Source organism: Rousettus aegyptiacus, unplaced genomic scaffold, assembly GCF_014176215.1.
Source record: "Rousettus aegyptiacus isolate mRouAeg1 unplaced genomic scaffold, mRouAeg1.p scaffold_m13_p_4, whole genome shotgun sequence".
Lineage (NCBI taxonomy): Eukaryota > Metazoa > Chordata > Mammalia > Chiroptera > Pteropodidae > Rousettus > Rousettus aegyptiacus.
Genome location: NW_023416307.1, coordinates 156435052 through 156451814, shown reverse-complemented (window position 1 = coordinate 156451814; position 16763 = coordinate 156435052). Strand labels below are relative to the sequence as shown.

General features: G+C 39.7%; 1 protein-coding gene across 8 annotated transcripts in view; it reads right to left on the bottom strand.

Annotated features, from left to right (window-relative positions):
* Nucleotides 1-16763, bottom strand: part of DOCK3 (dedicator of cytokinesis 3) — a 290877-nt gene that overhangs the window by 183767 nt on the left and 90347 nt on the right. For 6 of the 8 annotated variants that reach the window (XM_036218582.1, XM_036218583.1, XM_036218586.1 and 3 more), the window contains exon 5: nt 14315-14411. In XM_036218582.1, coding sequence (XP_036074475.1) covers nt 14315-14411 — 97 coding nt within the window. Of the gene's footprint in view, nt 1-14314; nt 14412-16327; nt 16506-16763 lie in introns of all 8 variants that reach the window. The other 2 variants (XM_036218589.1, XM_036218588.1) reach the window with 1 other exon arrangement.

Here is a 16763-nt window from a genome sequence, read left to right as displayed (position 1 = left end):
CAGTAATTTTACATTATTTAACAGATTCAAAATAGGACTTCTCCTAGAAATGCTGAAACAAAGGCAACGATTAATTCCTCAGATATTCACCGAGGAGCCACAATGTGCCACGCACCATTTTAGATGCTGGGGTTATAGCAATGCACAAAACAGGTTTTAAAAATCTCTTCTCTCATGAAGCTTTCATTATAAGGGAAGGGAGATAAACTACTTTAAATAAGAATATATAATATCTTAGAAATGATTAATCATCTCTTGGGCTCTTACTGGTTCCAAATTCTGTTTTCATAAACACAGGTGGAATTACCTTTTCTAGTATAATCACGGCAAGAGGAGCCTTAATTGTTTTAGTTATCTATTTATTGCTACATATAACAAAACACCGTACAACTTAGAGATTAGAAACTACAAAGCTGACTTCACAGTTTTATGGGTCAGGAATCTAGAAGTGACTCAGTTGGCCAGTTCTGGCTCTGGGTCTCTTTTGAGTGTGCAAGCAACATGTTGGCCAGGGCTCCAGGCATCTAAAGACCTGGCTGAAGTAAAATCTGCTACTGAATCACTCACGCGGGGCCTCTCCATGGTCCATCTTGACATACGGCAGCCGGCTTCCCCAAAGTGTGAGCAATCCAAGAGACAGAGACACGGAAAGACAGGAAGAGAGAGACAGACAGAACCCAAGATGGAAATTCCAGTCTTTCTGAAATCTAACCTAGAAGTGAACTCTCATATCCTTTCTGCTGCATTCTATTCATCGGAAGCAAGTCCTAAAGTCCAGCCCACAGTCAAGTGGAGGGGACAGCGCCGGGGTGGGACTACCAGGAGGAGACAAGGCAAGGGTCACGGGGGAACATTTCAGAGGCTGCCTACCACACCCGCCTCTGCCAGCTATCTAGGTGTTTCAAATTTCTTGATCCTTAGGAAAGTAGGCTGTTTATACCCAAAACACATTAACTTTTGGTAATACCCTAGTAGTATGGTCAATAACTAAGAGGTGCAGGAGGACATACCACACATAAATCCTTAGACTGAATGCATGCCCTTCATTTGCAGCTTTGGCTACTGTTCTGTTAAACGCTAAATTATATTTATAAAACTGTCTCTTGATATTTTAAGATTTCATCAATACAGAAATATATGGGGAAATGTGAGATACAGTGATTCTAGATTTTCACTTGTACATAGACCTTGCCTCCTCTGCCTCGCAGTATGGCCCTCTACTCCTGTTCCCAACGAACCTGCAAACTGCAGAATATAGTAATATACTGCTCAGGTGGGACAACTGCTCTCTGCTAAAAGATGACTAGCAACCCCTCAAGAAATGTAAAAAGCCACTAAGACCTATTTGAGGTTTTCTTCTCATCATCTCTTGCCCGTGCTAATTTTTTTAATGAATCAACAGAAAGAGTTACCACACTGACAAGGCGAGAACTGTGAAGAGACTCTGGCTGTCTGAAACATTTTACGTTGGGAACAAACACGAGTCTGCTTCGTTATGTTCGTAGGCCGTACGCCCTGCATCTCAGGAGCAAGCCCTCTATTACATTTGATGAGTCATATCATTCTGGAAAGATTTAATAATGCTTTTCAGAATGAACAAAAACAATCACTTTTTCTAATAATCACATACATTAACAGTCCATTTATTTCTTCTCAAATACTATGAGGCTGGAAAGGTCAAATGTAGCTTTAAAAAACTGCCATACCAAGTAGAAATGTAATTTGTCTAAGGTCATTAACTGACCTTATGAGACAGGAGCTGTGGGCTTTTTTCCCCTTATGCCAGTATTCTTCAACTGACTTCAGAAAAAGAATGTGATCAGATACACCAAAAAAGAGGACATTTCTTTCTTCCAATCCCTACCAATTGTGCCCATAGAATCACTGACCAACAGCTGTTACTTCATATCCACAGCCTTATGTGATCCTTCGCCATGCCCCCTAGCTAGCCAAAAATAACTACAAGAGAATAAGACCACTGGGACATTTTAGCTTTAAAACGTTCCCTACACTCCATTTTATAATAACTCCGCCATTATACCAATTTCATTCAGCCACTTAGTAAACACATATTCTGTGTTTAGGCTTACAGGGGATACGAATGCGAGTCAGAGCAGTCCTAGTCCTCAAAATCATAGTTTAACCATGCTAATGAAACAGCAGCTTCAGTGACCACACATGCCAAGAAACACAATCTTTGTAAAAACAGTTTAGAAAAGAGACCTTAATGTGTTTTACCTGAGCTACTAGAATAGAATTGCCATCTATAAAGATAGGGAAGGCCAAGATGGGGGAGAGGGTGTAAGAGTCTACACTGCCCACGTTGAGTTTGAGATTCATATTGAACATCCAAGTGAAGATGTTGGGTAGTGGATATCTGAGTCTGGAGCACTGGGAAAAGGTCTGGCTAGAAATATAAATGTGAGTCATCAGTATAAAGATGGTATTTAAAGCCACAAAGTTGGACAAAAACAAGGATATGAGGAGAAGCCTGAGGGATGAGCCTAGGTGCTTCAAGTTTCAGAAGTCAGAGGGTATCTGTCTATTGCACAATACATAATCGAATTTCTATTAGAAGAGGATATGGGCCTTCCACTAGACTTTTGTCTATATATGTGCATCACTCTATGAGTCTCTTTTCCTAACATTATACTAAAATATAACTAATATTTTTCCATACATACACTGCTCTACAACTTGCTTGTCTTTATTTAGCATATAGTAACTTTTAAGTTCAGTACAAATACATTCATTCATTATTTAACAGATACTATATATTTATGCTAAACATAAGGAGTATTTCTCAAGAAAATGAATGTACGTATACAGGTACACTGTCAGGCACTGGATTATAAAGAGATAAACAAAACAAGTGCTTATCTCCATGGAAGAGATAAGCAGGGGAAAAGAGCTAAATTATAGACAAAGAAAGTAACTGAAGGTCATCCACATGGTGATCTGATAACAAATAACCAGGGGACCTGCTTCTGTCAGACTGCTAGGGAAAGCCTCTCAGATGGAGCAACATCTAAGTAAAGACCAAAGGGTGAGGAGGAGTCAGCAAGTGAAGAGCCAGGGGCTGAACATTTCAGGTAGAAGCATCAGCAACAGCAAAGATCCCAGGTAGAAACGGCTCAGTGCCTTGGCAAATGGGCTAGCAGACCAGAGATGCAGGCAAGGATCATGGTCAGGGGTTGGCACTTATTCTAAATGCAATGGGAACCAATAAAAGGCTGAGCACTGAAGGGACACTATGGTCCCACATGCATTTTAAAGTGGTCATGGTTCCTGTTGTGTGGAGAGAGGAACAAAGGGAAAAGGAAATAAAAATGCCACACACATCCCATTTCCTTCTTTCTTCTCTTTATTTAGGTCAGTCTTATATAGTTTTTCCCCTAAGAATCAAAGCAGTAAGAAGGGATGGAGAGGAATTGAGAGACTCAAGCTACATTATGATGATAGAAATAACGGGGCTTATTAAAAGATTATATATGTAGGGAAAAAAGAAGAAAAATTACAGATCATTTTAAAGGGACTGGAAGGAAAAGTTTCTTAGAGGACATTAAGATTTTTTTCTTTTTAACTTTATCAAATAGTACAATGTAATCAAGACTTTTTGGTTGTTCCTGTCCTCTACTATTACCAACGATGGTGCACACTCTTATACTGATATCTTAGTGACCCAGGATTGGTACTTCTACGCCATAAAGTCTTAAAAGTGGAACTGCTTTGTAGAAGGGTGGGCACCTTTAACAGATTGATAGAGATTGCCAAATTGCACTCCAAAAAGGTTACAGCTACATCAACATCAAACACTAGGTATTATCACTCGCTTTATTTTTATCAATCTGGTAAATAAATGTCCTGTCTCCTCTTAATTTGTATTTATTTCTATGTATAGTTGAACATGTTTCCATATGTTTATATGTTTATACTTAAGTATAATATATAGTCCCAGACTCCCAAGTAGTTGCACACTTTGAGAAAGGAAAGGTTACACAGGAGAAGTGATTAAAAGGCAATAAAAAAAAATTACCTACTCCCTAATGAGTCGTAAAGGCATACTTCCTTTTTAATGAAATTCTTGCATAAACATCTTGCTACTGGAGTGTAGAATACCATCAACAGCTGTTAGTTAGTACTGCTTTTAGTTCTGGCCAAAATTTTTCCAGGAACTTTAAAATCATTCTGCTATACAATCCTTCTTTAGACATGGAGCTGTGTTTGTTTAAAGAAAAAAAAAAAAAAGGACGGCTATAATGCAAAACAAAAAGCTAAATAACATTTGCATTTATAAACTACGACAACAGCAAAATGTGGAAACATGAAGCAAGCTAACAGTGTGGGCACAAACATCTGTGAGTCTGTGTATACGACGAATGTGAGCCTGGCGAAACTGGCTGAAGGTCCCCGGGCGACACGGACGCCAGCCAGAGTCCACCTCTCCCAGGCCACCTTGCCGGCTAGCTGCCTGAGACAGAAGGGGTGAGCTCCTGGTCCACTGGATCACCAGCCAGTACCCACTGCAGTCCACACACTCTCAGAGACTAAAAGGCAAAATGGTACCATCACCAGAGGCCAGAAAACACGGGGCTCTCTCGAGGATGGAAGAAAGAAGAAATTTTACCTCCAAGGGAAGGAGGTATTAAAAATCATGCTAAATCCTTTTAACTATTCATACTTGGGACGGCTACTCCTGTGTAGTCAGCAATGTTTAAATTAAGTTTCAGGACGATACCTTCACACGCCCACTTCCCAATCCTGACGTATATAAATTGCTTTCCGTGAGCTATATATGCAAAATTTTGGTTGCCCTTCACATTTTTGGTAACTTTAGCAATAGTATTAAAATAAATTCCTTCTAAAGACATGTATATTGACACTGATATCCAAAACTAACTACTGCTGTTAACAGACACTGCATGTGGTCTCAACGACCTGCACACTGTCTTGCAACAGTACTTAACAGAGAATAAAGGGCTAATTGCTGCACCGAGCTGGTTCTACTTGCAGGGCAATGCCTAACACGGCCTCTGCCCAATTTCTCTAGGTCCAAACACTTCCTTCCTATTACGCAACCTTTCTCTCTTTTCAATGTACTCTACTTTCTCTTCCTGACCATCCTTTCTGAACTGTCCTCACTCATATCCAGCTTTCAAAACCGGCAGCATTCACTGCCTTTACGACTCATTAGGGAGTAGGTAATTTTTTTATTGCCCTTTTATCACTTCTCCCGTGTAACCTTTCCTTCCTCAAAGTGTGCGACTACTTGGAAGTCTGGGACCATGTTTTATACTTAAGTGCATTCCCCACACTCCTTCCTATCCCTTCCCCCCAACTGCAAAACACAGACAGCAAGGGAGTGGACTCTACCAATAATGGCTGATCACGAATCCTTTCTTGCTACAGACCTAACAGTCGCTTTGCAGTCAGAGGCTCAGCCAGCCTCTTTGCTTCACTGAGTCCTAACGAACACGCCCTCCGCACCCCGACCAGATTCCGGCCTCAGCTCTTCGGCAACTTGGCCTCCGCCTTTTCAGCACATAGTAAACCTAACAAAGCTATGGGAATGCTGAACAGCACTTGGTGCGCCAGTGACATTTCAGAGCCTTCCCGGTGAGGGCTGTGCCTCTTCATTAAATATTAAATAAGCTTTGTAAGTGGCACTGATTAAACTGCTAGAAAAATTCCAGACCTGAATCTGTTTAAAGAGACAAAAACTAACAGCAGTCACTCCTCTGCCAGACAGTTATAACTTAGGTTCATTATTACAGATGTCAGAAGTCACTTTAGTCAGATGACTTTTCCCAATGAATTTAATCACGTGAAGGAACACATTTCTCCTACTGAAAATATTTTTTTTAGTGACAATAACAGTTGTGCACATCAACAAAGAACACTATATTAAAAATGCTAAAGATGACAATCCAAATCCTTTTTGCTGTTTCAGGAATATAGTTATCTGAATGTCTGATTTTTTACAACATAACTAAGACACTATCATAATTCAATTTAAGAAAATCTTGGTGTATATATATATATATCTATATATTTGATAAAATGTCAAATTTTTTGTTGTGTTCTCGTCCTTTTTATGCTGCACAATAACAGGTAACAGTCACTGATCTCTTGGAGTGCGCCAGACACTGGACTAAGTGCTCCTTCCACGTGTTATCTGGGCCCTCACGCCAGGCCTAGGAGGTCACACTTTCTCTGTGGGTGACTGTGGGCCCTTCCATGGCTCTAAACATCACTGACTGACGACTGCATAACCTGGTTCTCCAATTCCATTCTCCCTCTGGAAATACACACCCAGATTTCCAACTGTTTATGGACATCTCCCAATGTCCAAAAATAAACTCATCTTCTACTTCTCCACTTTATTACTCATCTTCAAACATATATACACCTGTTCCTCACTCTGCTCCCTTATGTTTTTAAACTCGGCTAATGCAACTACTGTCCACTGGACTTGCCAGGCGAGGGCTAGAGCAGTTTTGAAATCTTACCTCAATCACTCAATAGCTGTGAAATGGGCAAAGTATTGAATTTCTCCCCTTCAGAGTTTCCTTTACTGAAAAACTAAGGATATTAATAATATCTATCTCACAGGGTGATTGTGAGGAAAAAAAGGGAATATACTAAAGTGCTTATAACATTTTCTAATACATAACAACTGCTTAATAAATTCACACGTAAAATATTTTACTGAATAATTTTTGATTTTCCTTTTCCTTTAACCACCACACAGAGGAAGCTGCTGCATCTCACTAATTCTGTTTCTCAAATTTTTCTTGTGTGCACCCTCTGCACCCTCTGCCCCTCCCCGGCTCAGGATCGCACCATTTCTCATCTTCCCAGGTCCCCCCGCCTTGCCACTCCACTCCACTCTATCGTTAATGCTACGAAAGAAGATATAATTATATCCTTCCATTGATTAAAAAATTTTGTGGCTCCCCACAGCCTTAAGAAATAGAAAGCAACTTCATAACATGCTACCAATAGCCTGTTCTAGTCAGGCATTCTACGGACCTACCACCAAGACTCCGTGGCTGGGGCAGCACAGATCACATCCTGCAAGGCCCGGTCAACGACGATAAGGATTTGGCTGTTCTAAGTTATGGCAAGCCGTTAAAGGATTTAGGAAGCACAATGGCATGATCAAATTCAATTTTTAAAAAGCTATTTTGAAAAAAAAAAAAAAAGGAATTTTGGCTATAGTGTGAAGAACACAGTATAGAAGAAGCCTAGAAATGGAAGTGTAGGTTCTACTACAGTTGGACTGGCAAGACGCAATGGATTAGGACAGAACAGCAGAGGTGAAAAGATGAAAAAAAAATTCAGTAGTAAAAAATACAGAGAATGAGAAGATGACTTCATATGGCCTTCTCATGTGCACAGATAAGACGGAAAGACCAAGCTGGAAGGACAGAGAGTCTTGCTTAGGAAGTGCCAGGCTTGAGGCGCCTGGAGACAATCTGAGAGAGATAAGTAGGAAAATTTCCATTTCCAGTTATTTCAGGCTGAGTTATTTAAATATTCTTGCTGAAAATATCTAAAGTTACTGCAAACTATATTTCAAAAAACCCAGTTTCTTTAAAATATCGAAGAGCCAACAATATGGTAAGAAATTATTAAGCCAAATCTTGAAAGAAAGCAAAAAACCCAGAGAAAGAAACTAAGCAACCTACAGTGCTTTTTTCCTAAGGCAAAACTACAGCCCCGACAGCCTCTTTGGGTGGGCTACAGGGACAGACAGGAGCCTCTCCCAAGGGAAAAGCCTAATACGAAGTACTCCCACATTGAACTAGGACTTCCAAGGGCTACACTCTGGATATAGGGCAACTAGAAGTAAATCACATTACCCCCACAGGACCTAGGAGATGGTCTACTGCCGAAGAGGGAGGGAGGAGGAAGCCTTTTCTCTAAAGGTTGTAACTACTACTGCAGTGTTTTGTGAATTTGATGCTCAATGTGCATCACTAGTGTGGTCTAGGAAACCTCAATTTCAATTTTGTTGAAAGTGGTTTCAGACCATCGCCCCTATATGTGGCAAAGTAAATGAAAATTCTCACTAGAGCAACAGTCCCCACCCTTTTTGGCACCAGAGACCGATGCTCCTATGAGCATCTAATGCCTGATGCTCTGAGGTGGAGCCAAGGCGGAGATGCCAGCGCTGGGGAGTGGCTGCAGATACAGATGAAGCTTCGCTCTTTCACCTGCCTGCCGCTCATCTCCTGCTGTGCAGCCTGGTTCCTAACAGCCCAGTCCTTGGACCAGTAGGTTGGGGGCCCCTGCTCTGGAGGAAGGCTCTTTTATTCTAGGCCTCGAATCATTTCCACGAAAAAAAAATTCAAACAATGAGCAATCTATCCAGATACCCAAGCATCTGAGGTACCAGTAGAACACCAAACATCAGAAACAGACTTCAAAGACTTGAGTTACTGGAATTATCAGACAGATTATAAAACACCTATCTTATTATCTTAGAGGTGGCAAGTAGGCAGCTGGATATGACAGTATGAATGTCAGGAAAGAAGTCAAGGCCAGATAAGTATCTGGTAGATATTGATAAAAAAACAGACACTGAAGCTGTGGCTGTGACTTAGGAAGAGGACGAGAAGAAAAGGGGTATAGGACTGAACCTTGAGGACTCCAACATTTAAGCCACTTAAGTTCCTAGAAGTACTTTGGACCCAGAACCTACCCCAAAGTCTCAACCTTTCTGAGACCGGAGAATTTTAGATTTTACTGGGTTCCTGTGTAATAACCTTTCATTACTTAAAATAATAACTGAAATTACTTTTAAAAATTACCATAATTAATGTAATTAAAAGCACTTCGCAAATCAGTACTCTTTAAACTATGGATCGTATTCCATTAGGAAGTCATAAAATCTATTTAGAGGGTTGGAATCAGCAACTACTTTAAAATGCCAAGACATAATAGAGTGCATTGTATGGAGTACTGTTTTATCACACAATACTCATTTCAGTGAATCTATGGATATGTCTGCATATATATACATTTATACACACACACATACATTTATATATGTGGACTGGGCTGCAATGTAAAATGTATTTCTTACTATGAATTGCAGGCAAAAAAAAATTAAGTCACTGTTGTAAACAATAAAGTATTAGCGATCAAAGGCGACCTTGAACAGGTTGTCTAACCTTTTTGTGCCTCAGCATTCCCCTCCATAAAATACAATAACTATACCTTCTCACAGACTGTTGCAATGATTAAATTAGATCAGACAATACATAGTAATTTTAAAATACAGCTACCAACTACCTTTATTATTAAACTTAATTATAAAAGATCAAGGATGATACATTTCTAGGATATATTCTTTATTTTTATGAATAAATTTCTAAATATTAATCAATGTAAAAAGAAATACTTGTTAGATTCAATATATGTGTATTCAACAGCATAAAATTGATATTGTGATAAAGAGACTGTAAAGAAACAAAATAATTAAGAATGCACACATCTCTTGTCATGTGGTCCTTACACAAGGTAATCACAAAGATGAGAAGCGCTCTTTGTTAAAACATTAAATGACTGAAAAAGATGAAACACAGAGACATATAGAACAGACTGGAGGCTGGAGAATGTTGCCTAGAGAATGGACAGAGTTAGTATGTGGTTGCTAGGCAATGAGTTTCTAGGCTCCAGCAACTTAAGATTGCAGCAGTGTGCCGCTACTATAAATGATACTTTTCCCACAAAGCAAAGCACTGGGCCTGAACAACTTTAGAATCCTTTTGTAACACCCTTTCTTGTACAGTATCAGTCTGAGCTTAGACTGATGACATACGAAGTTCTACATAAATGTAATTTCATCTGCCCCTCTAATATTGTAATGCCACTTTTAAAATATAAAACATGTCAGATATAAGACATAAAGAACAGAAAAGATGAAATACTATTATTTGCCACAACACGGATGGACCTCAAGATTATCATACTAAGTGAAATAAGTCAGAAAAAGTTGACTTATATGTGGGATAAGAAACTGAAAGCAACAAATGAACCAGTCGAAAACTCACAGACACACAACAGTTTAGCAGTTACTAGGGGGAAAGGGCAGGGGAGGCAGATGAGAGTAAAGGGGGTCAGCTATATGCTGACAGAGGAAATTTAACTTTGGGTGCTTAACACAGTGCAATATACGTATGATGTATACTGAATTGTACACATGACACCTACATAATTTTATTAAACAATGTCACCCCAATAAAGTTTAATTTAAAAAAGAACAGATTTAGTACAATGTCAAGAAAGAAAATCCAAAATAATGATTATTTGAAACATTCAAAAAGGCAATATAAGCTGTAATAGGTTTAGTATAAAATCTCAAGATATTTTAGTAAGAATGGGAACCAGCCTAAGAAAGCCTGTACTAAAATCACGTCATCGTGTAACTCGGTAGGGAGAGAGCGAGGTGTGTGTGTGAATCTGTCACAGCTGCACATTAGACATGGCACCAATAGGAGCCAAACTCCTATATAGCCTTTTCGGGTTGGCTTCTTCCATTTATGCACTTAAAGTTCTTCATGTTTTTTCATGGCTTGGTAACTCATTTCTCTTTAGCACAGAATAATATTCCAACGTCTAGATGTACCACAGTTTGTTAATCCTTCACCTATTGAAGAACATATTGGTTGTTCCCAAGTTGTGACAATTATGAATAAAGCTGGTATAAGCATCCCTGGCCAGGTTGTCGTGTGAACATAGTTTTCAACTTGCATAGTTTTTTTTCTTTATCAGTTTATCCATCTGTCTCTTCCACTACGTTTTAAATCCTCTGGAGTAAGGATTGCAGGCCTTTTATCTTTTTAGTCCCCGGTCCTAACAAGGAGAGTCTGGGCATATGGTAGGTTCTCAATAAATACTGGGTGAACACGACAGAGACGGCACTACTCAGGGTAAGCATGCCACTGGGAAGTAGTAAATCAGGAGTTCATACTCCAAACATCTGGGGGCTGGGGAGTGACAACATGTAGAGCAGATAGACATTTAATAAAGGTAAGCACAGATGGACTGCACAGGGAACAAAAACATGCTACAGTGGCACAGGACAGAAAAAAAAAAAGTTATTAGAAAAATATTAGCAAAAAAAAAAAATGCTGAAGAAGGGTCATGCGGCTATGATATGGGAACAGTACATTCCTGGTATTTTTAAATGAATTTAAAATATTCTGTTTCAGTGGCTCTGAAAATATATTCGTACTTGGACAAACTGCTAACCTATGGTATGAGAGAGGTCTCTGAATTCAATAACCTTTATAAATTTATTGGGGTGACACTGGTTAATAAAATTATACAGGTTCCAAGCATACAATTCAATAATGCATCATCAGTATATTGCATTGTGTGTTTACCACCAAAAGTCAGATCTCCATCTAGAGATTACAATATACATACATACTTATAGTCTACTGGTATCGACATTTCACCACTTGGAAGTAAAACGCAGATATTTAATCACGATCTATGGCCCTTTCCCTCCTTATTTTAGTTTTCAAAATATAACTTCTATATACATTGAGAACCATTATCAATATTATAATTTTTGCTTTGTATCAACACAATTTTAAAAGCTAAAGAGAATTTATTTACCCCTTCCACTGCTTTCTTCATCCTAATTTTCTAAGTGGCCTGTCAAATTGTGTCTGATGACCTTTCCTTTATAGTCACTATTTTAGAACCAATCTACTGGCAACAATTTTCCTTAGCTTTCTTTCATCTGAAAATGTTTTCATTTTTCCTTCATTCCTGAAGTATATTTTTCCTGAAGACATGAATCTGAGGCAACATAAATCTTTTTTCTTTTGGCAGTTGAAAAATGTTGGGCCACTTCCTTCTGTCTTCCACAGTCTCTGATAAGAAATCTGCTGTCATTCAAATTGCCATTTCCCTAATAGTACTCAGTTTCCCTTTCAAGATTTTCTTTGGCTTTAATTTTCAGTTTAACTACAATGTTTCTGAGTATAGATTCTTTAGGTTTATCCTGCTTGGAGTTCACTCACCTTCTTGAATCTGTAGGGTTGTGTCTTTTGCCAAATTTGAGGAGATTTAAGCCATTATTTTTTCATAAAAATTGTTACCTCCATATTGTTTTTCTAATACAATGTGGCCTCAAATGTTATACCTTTTGTGACTGTCCCACAAGTCTCTGAGGCTATGTTCACTTTTTCAATTTACTTTCTATTATTCAGATTGGATAATTTTTATTGATCCATCTTCAAGTTTACTAGTTCTTTCCTCTGTCCTTTCCATTCTGATATTAAGCCTATACAGTACATTTAAATTTTGGTTATTGCATTTTTCAATTCTAAAATTTTCATTTGATTCTTTATATTCTCTACTTCTTTGCTGCAGTTTTGTTTCCATTTGTTTCAAGAGTATTTGAAATAGCTCACTGGAGCAATTTTGCAAAAACCTTTTTAAAATCCTTGCTAATGATTCCAACATCTACATCGTTTCAAAGTTGGTATCTATTGACTCTTTTCTCATTAGAGTTGAGATTGTCCTGATTTTTCACATGACAAGTAATTCTGGGCTGAATGCTGGATATTTTAAGTATTACACTATGACACTCTGATTCCTATTTAAAGATTCTATTTTGGCCGGTGGTCAATTTCTTTAGATTCAGAATGTGATCCCAGGCTCACTTTTGCGGGCTGTGATTAAAATGTCAATTTAGTTTATGAAGTCTCTCCAGTGCTCGTCTGGTTTTCCCCATCTGTCTGTTACCTAGATGACAGAAGCCCACTCCACTGTATCTTCAGCATGTACTTGGGTGGAGAGAAGCCCTGCCTCACTGCAGCGGGGCAAGGATGGAAACAGGGTTCTGGCCATAGGATGTACTAGAGAGGGGCACTGCCTCATTAAGAATGGGAGGCACAGGGAGGGAAAGTCAGATCCTGTCCACAGGCTCGGATGGGGAGGGCATCATCTTATTACTTCGGGGGGAGCAGAAATCAAGAGTTCTAACCACAGGCTCCTTCGCTGTAAGGAAAGGATGCTTCTCTCTTACTTTAGAGCAGAGGAGGAAGTCAAAAGTTTTGCCCATAGAACTCTGCAAGGTAAGGGCACCACCCTGTTAATGCTGGGTAGTCATGAAAACCAGCGTCCCACCCACAGGCTCTGCTGGAGAGAGGTGCCACCGTGTAATTGCTGGTGGAGCAGAAGTCAGAGTCCTCCCTACAGGCTCTGCTAAGGAGGGGTACTGTTTCATTACTGGAGGGGGAGGGGGAGAAGTCGGAGGTCGATCCACAGGCTCCACTGGAGAGGCAAATCTTGTGACGGCAGGTCTGCGGGGAAGGGTGTGTGTAAGACAGAGCTCTGGCCATGGATTCTGCTCTGCAGTGCCTGTTGGGGTGGAAAGGGAGCATGCGGCTTTTATTGTGATATTCTCCTAGAGAGCAGGCAGGATAGGTTAAAAGGGTTCTGTCTCACTGGGCCATCCTTTGATTAAAGAGAACAGGCTTTTCTTGGTACTATGTTTTGTCTGCATCATTAGCATTTCCAAGTTGTAAGCTTCTCTAGAACCTAGGCCAGGATATAGGAGAAGCAAGAAAAAAACAACGGTCAGGGAACTCACTCAACACTTGAATCCCAAGGTCCCTAGCCAGTCCACCTTCTTTTCCCTAATTTTCAGAGTTTTCTGGTAGGTGATTTATAGGTTTTGTCTAGGGGTTTTGTTGTGATTAGTAGGGAGAAAATCAAATGTGTTTACTCCATCTTGCTTGGAACCCAAACCTTGTCTCTTGTTTTTAGTCTAGATTTTGTGTGTCCTATCACTCTCTACCCTCTAAATTTCCAGATGAAATAAACTGGGTTTTTATTAATCTTTTTATTAATCATTGGCCTAGGAGTAAGTGTCATCTATGACATATCCTTGAAGCTCAGGAGCTGTAAGAAACTGCTGGTACAACTTCTTGGCTTTGACCTCCCATTAGGTTCACAAAGTAACTCTCAAATTTGTCCATTAATTCAGTAAACACCTGTTTCATGAAAGTTCCTGGGGGTACGGTGATGAGTGAGACAGCTAAAATCCCTGGTGTTGTGGACCTTACCTTTTACGAGATAAGTAGAGGCACTGCAGGCATATGAATAAGGTGTTCTCTCCAGGTTGGACAAAACTCAGTCTATATGTTTCAGTTAATATTAGGAACGTATCTTTTAAAAACTGCAAATATTCAGAAATCTAAAAATTTGCAATTGGCATGGGTAATTTTTTTACTTGGTACAATGAAATTTTAATGATCTAATAAACTAGTTATCAACTACTTACCACATAGAGTTGTTTCCACAGACTAGCCCATTCTTGTAGAGTTGCTGTAACCTCCGTCACAATAGAATCTTCTAGTGGAACCACAGTTTCATACTGCCTAGAACCACAACAAACAACCACATTACCTCTGATAAAATACTAGAATACAACTACTGCCCTTTCCGACATGTATAATTCAAATTTCAAATCCATGCAAATATAAAGAGAGGTACAGCTAATTGATTAAAGACCCTTTACAGTGATATAATGCAAGAGTATAACAGGACTGAATTAATATAAAAACATTTGGGTTTTGCTATATATACATCTCCTCAATTTCACTTTTAGAAATATACACTGGCTTTAAAACAGACATTTTAAAAACACTGTTTTAAGCCTTTTTTCTTTAAGGAAAATGAAAGCACTGTTCAAGTCTTGCTTAATTTTTTAAATTATCTGTGTCCTTTCACATATACCAGTAATACAAATTAGCTCTTGGCATAAAAAATTTAATGGAAGTAGGTCGAGGGGGAACTCAGACGCTAAACTTTGAATAGTTTCATAAGCTTTCCCTTACACTGGGTTTGCTAGAGGAATTCTGATCCTGGAAACAGAAATGTACTGAGTTTCTGTCATCTTACCTCATAAGCAGTACTGTTACCAGTCTCTGTGCTAACTGCCAAAGGTTGATCAGTGAATGAAACTGGACGGGGTCCCTATTTTCAGAGAACTCTTATTATGGGTAGGGAATCAGACAGATAAATAACCACAACATATATGAACAGTCATGAATCTACGAAGGAAATTAAAATGCACTATCAGAGCTTTTAGAAGGAAACATGATCTAAGAAGAGAGGATCAGCAAACTCTTCTCTGAAGAAGTGGCGAGGCACAAAAGATGCAAAAGGGTTGTGACAGGAAAAGTATACAGGGAGAGAGAGGATCAGGTGTGGTGTCACCTGCAGAGGAGACAAGAAGTCATTGAGGTGAAAAAGAATTTCACATGCTGAAGAATTTAATGCAGGCCAGTATGCTGAGGCAAACTCTCACAGGGCCTTTTCAAATGATACTGAAGATTCTAGATCTTAACATAAGTAAAATCAATGAGAAGTTACTGAAAGGTGGGGCATGAGTTGACAATGTTTTTACAATGTCTATGCCAGTTTTGAAGGATAATGAGATATTTCCTGGGACTAAATATTTTATATATTGATTGGTATGACTGGAACCCATATTCTGATTTGCTGGCCAAAGAGAACATCACCCACTCAGAAATAGCAAGGAAAGTGTATTTCACAAAATACTGGAAGAGTCACTGAGAGTCAGCTGTCAAAGAACAGTATGATGGACATGAACATCTCAAGGACTGTGAGGCGGAGCTGTGCTCTCACAGCGTTAGACGGCTCAGGGAGAGGACCTCGTACCCTAAATTGTTGCAACAGGACACGGAATGGCAAGCGGAGCCTTTCTGTGATCACGCGCTCCTGCTACGTTACTGCGACGCTCTGGCTGCTCTCCCCACTTCTCCTCGTGCCCTCCTACAGTTTTTCAACACAGCCGCCAGAGTGGTTTTTAAAAACTAATTTATAGTTTATATACTACACACCAGGTCACTCCTGTGCTTAAAACCTTCCAATGGCTCCCATTTCACTCAAAGCAAAAACCAGAGTTCTTGCAAAGGCTTACAAGGTTTTACGACCCGGCTTCCTGGCACCCTCTCGTCTCTCTACCCTCCTAATTTCTCAGTCTACAATTACACTGGCTTCCTTGCTTTGATCCAAACCTAGCAAGTATGTTCCTGTCTGAAGGTTTTCTCTGTTTCCTGTGCCTGGAATACTGTGCCTGGCTGGCTCTGTCACTTCCTTCAGTCTTTTCTCAAATCGTCTCAGCGAGACACGTCCCGACTACCATATTTAACTCTTCCCCCTTCCCTCACCACCTCAAAACTCCTTCTGGACTGCTGCCTCTGGAAACTGACTAGCTGCCGCCCAGTTGGTTTCTTTGTAGTCTCTGCTTCTTTGGATAACTGGTTACCTTTTCTAAGTCCGGGGTGAAGGGAGATCAGGTCATGAGCCAGTAGCACAGTCACAGGCAGACTGAGAATTCAAGTGTCCGCCATTTTTTACTTGCAAAGTTGAAGGCAGCTCTGTCTCTATACGTGGGGGCTTACAAGGCAGCTCTGTCTCGACACAGAAGGGGGCTCACAGGACAGCTAAGGAAAAAGGAGTCGCAATTTTCTGTAACACTGCCATCCTCTTCTGGGATTCCCGTTAGCAGGATAGAGTTCTTTTATCTTTCCCCTTTGTCTCTTAAGTACTCTTTCATGCTCTGAGTCTTTTTTTCCTCTGACCTACATTCTAGAGTAATTTCTTCAGTACTATCTTGCAACTAATTTTCTCTTGAATTCTGTCTGGCATGTATTCTTTGTGTTGAGTGTTTTTATTCCCATGGCTGATATTTTTAGACTAGG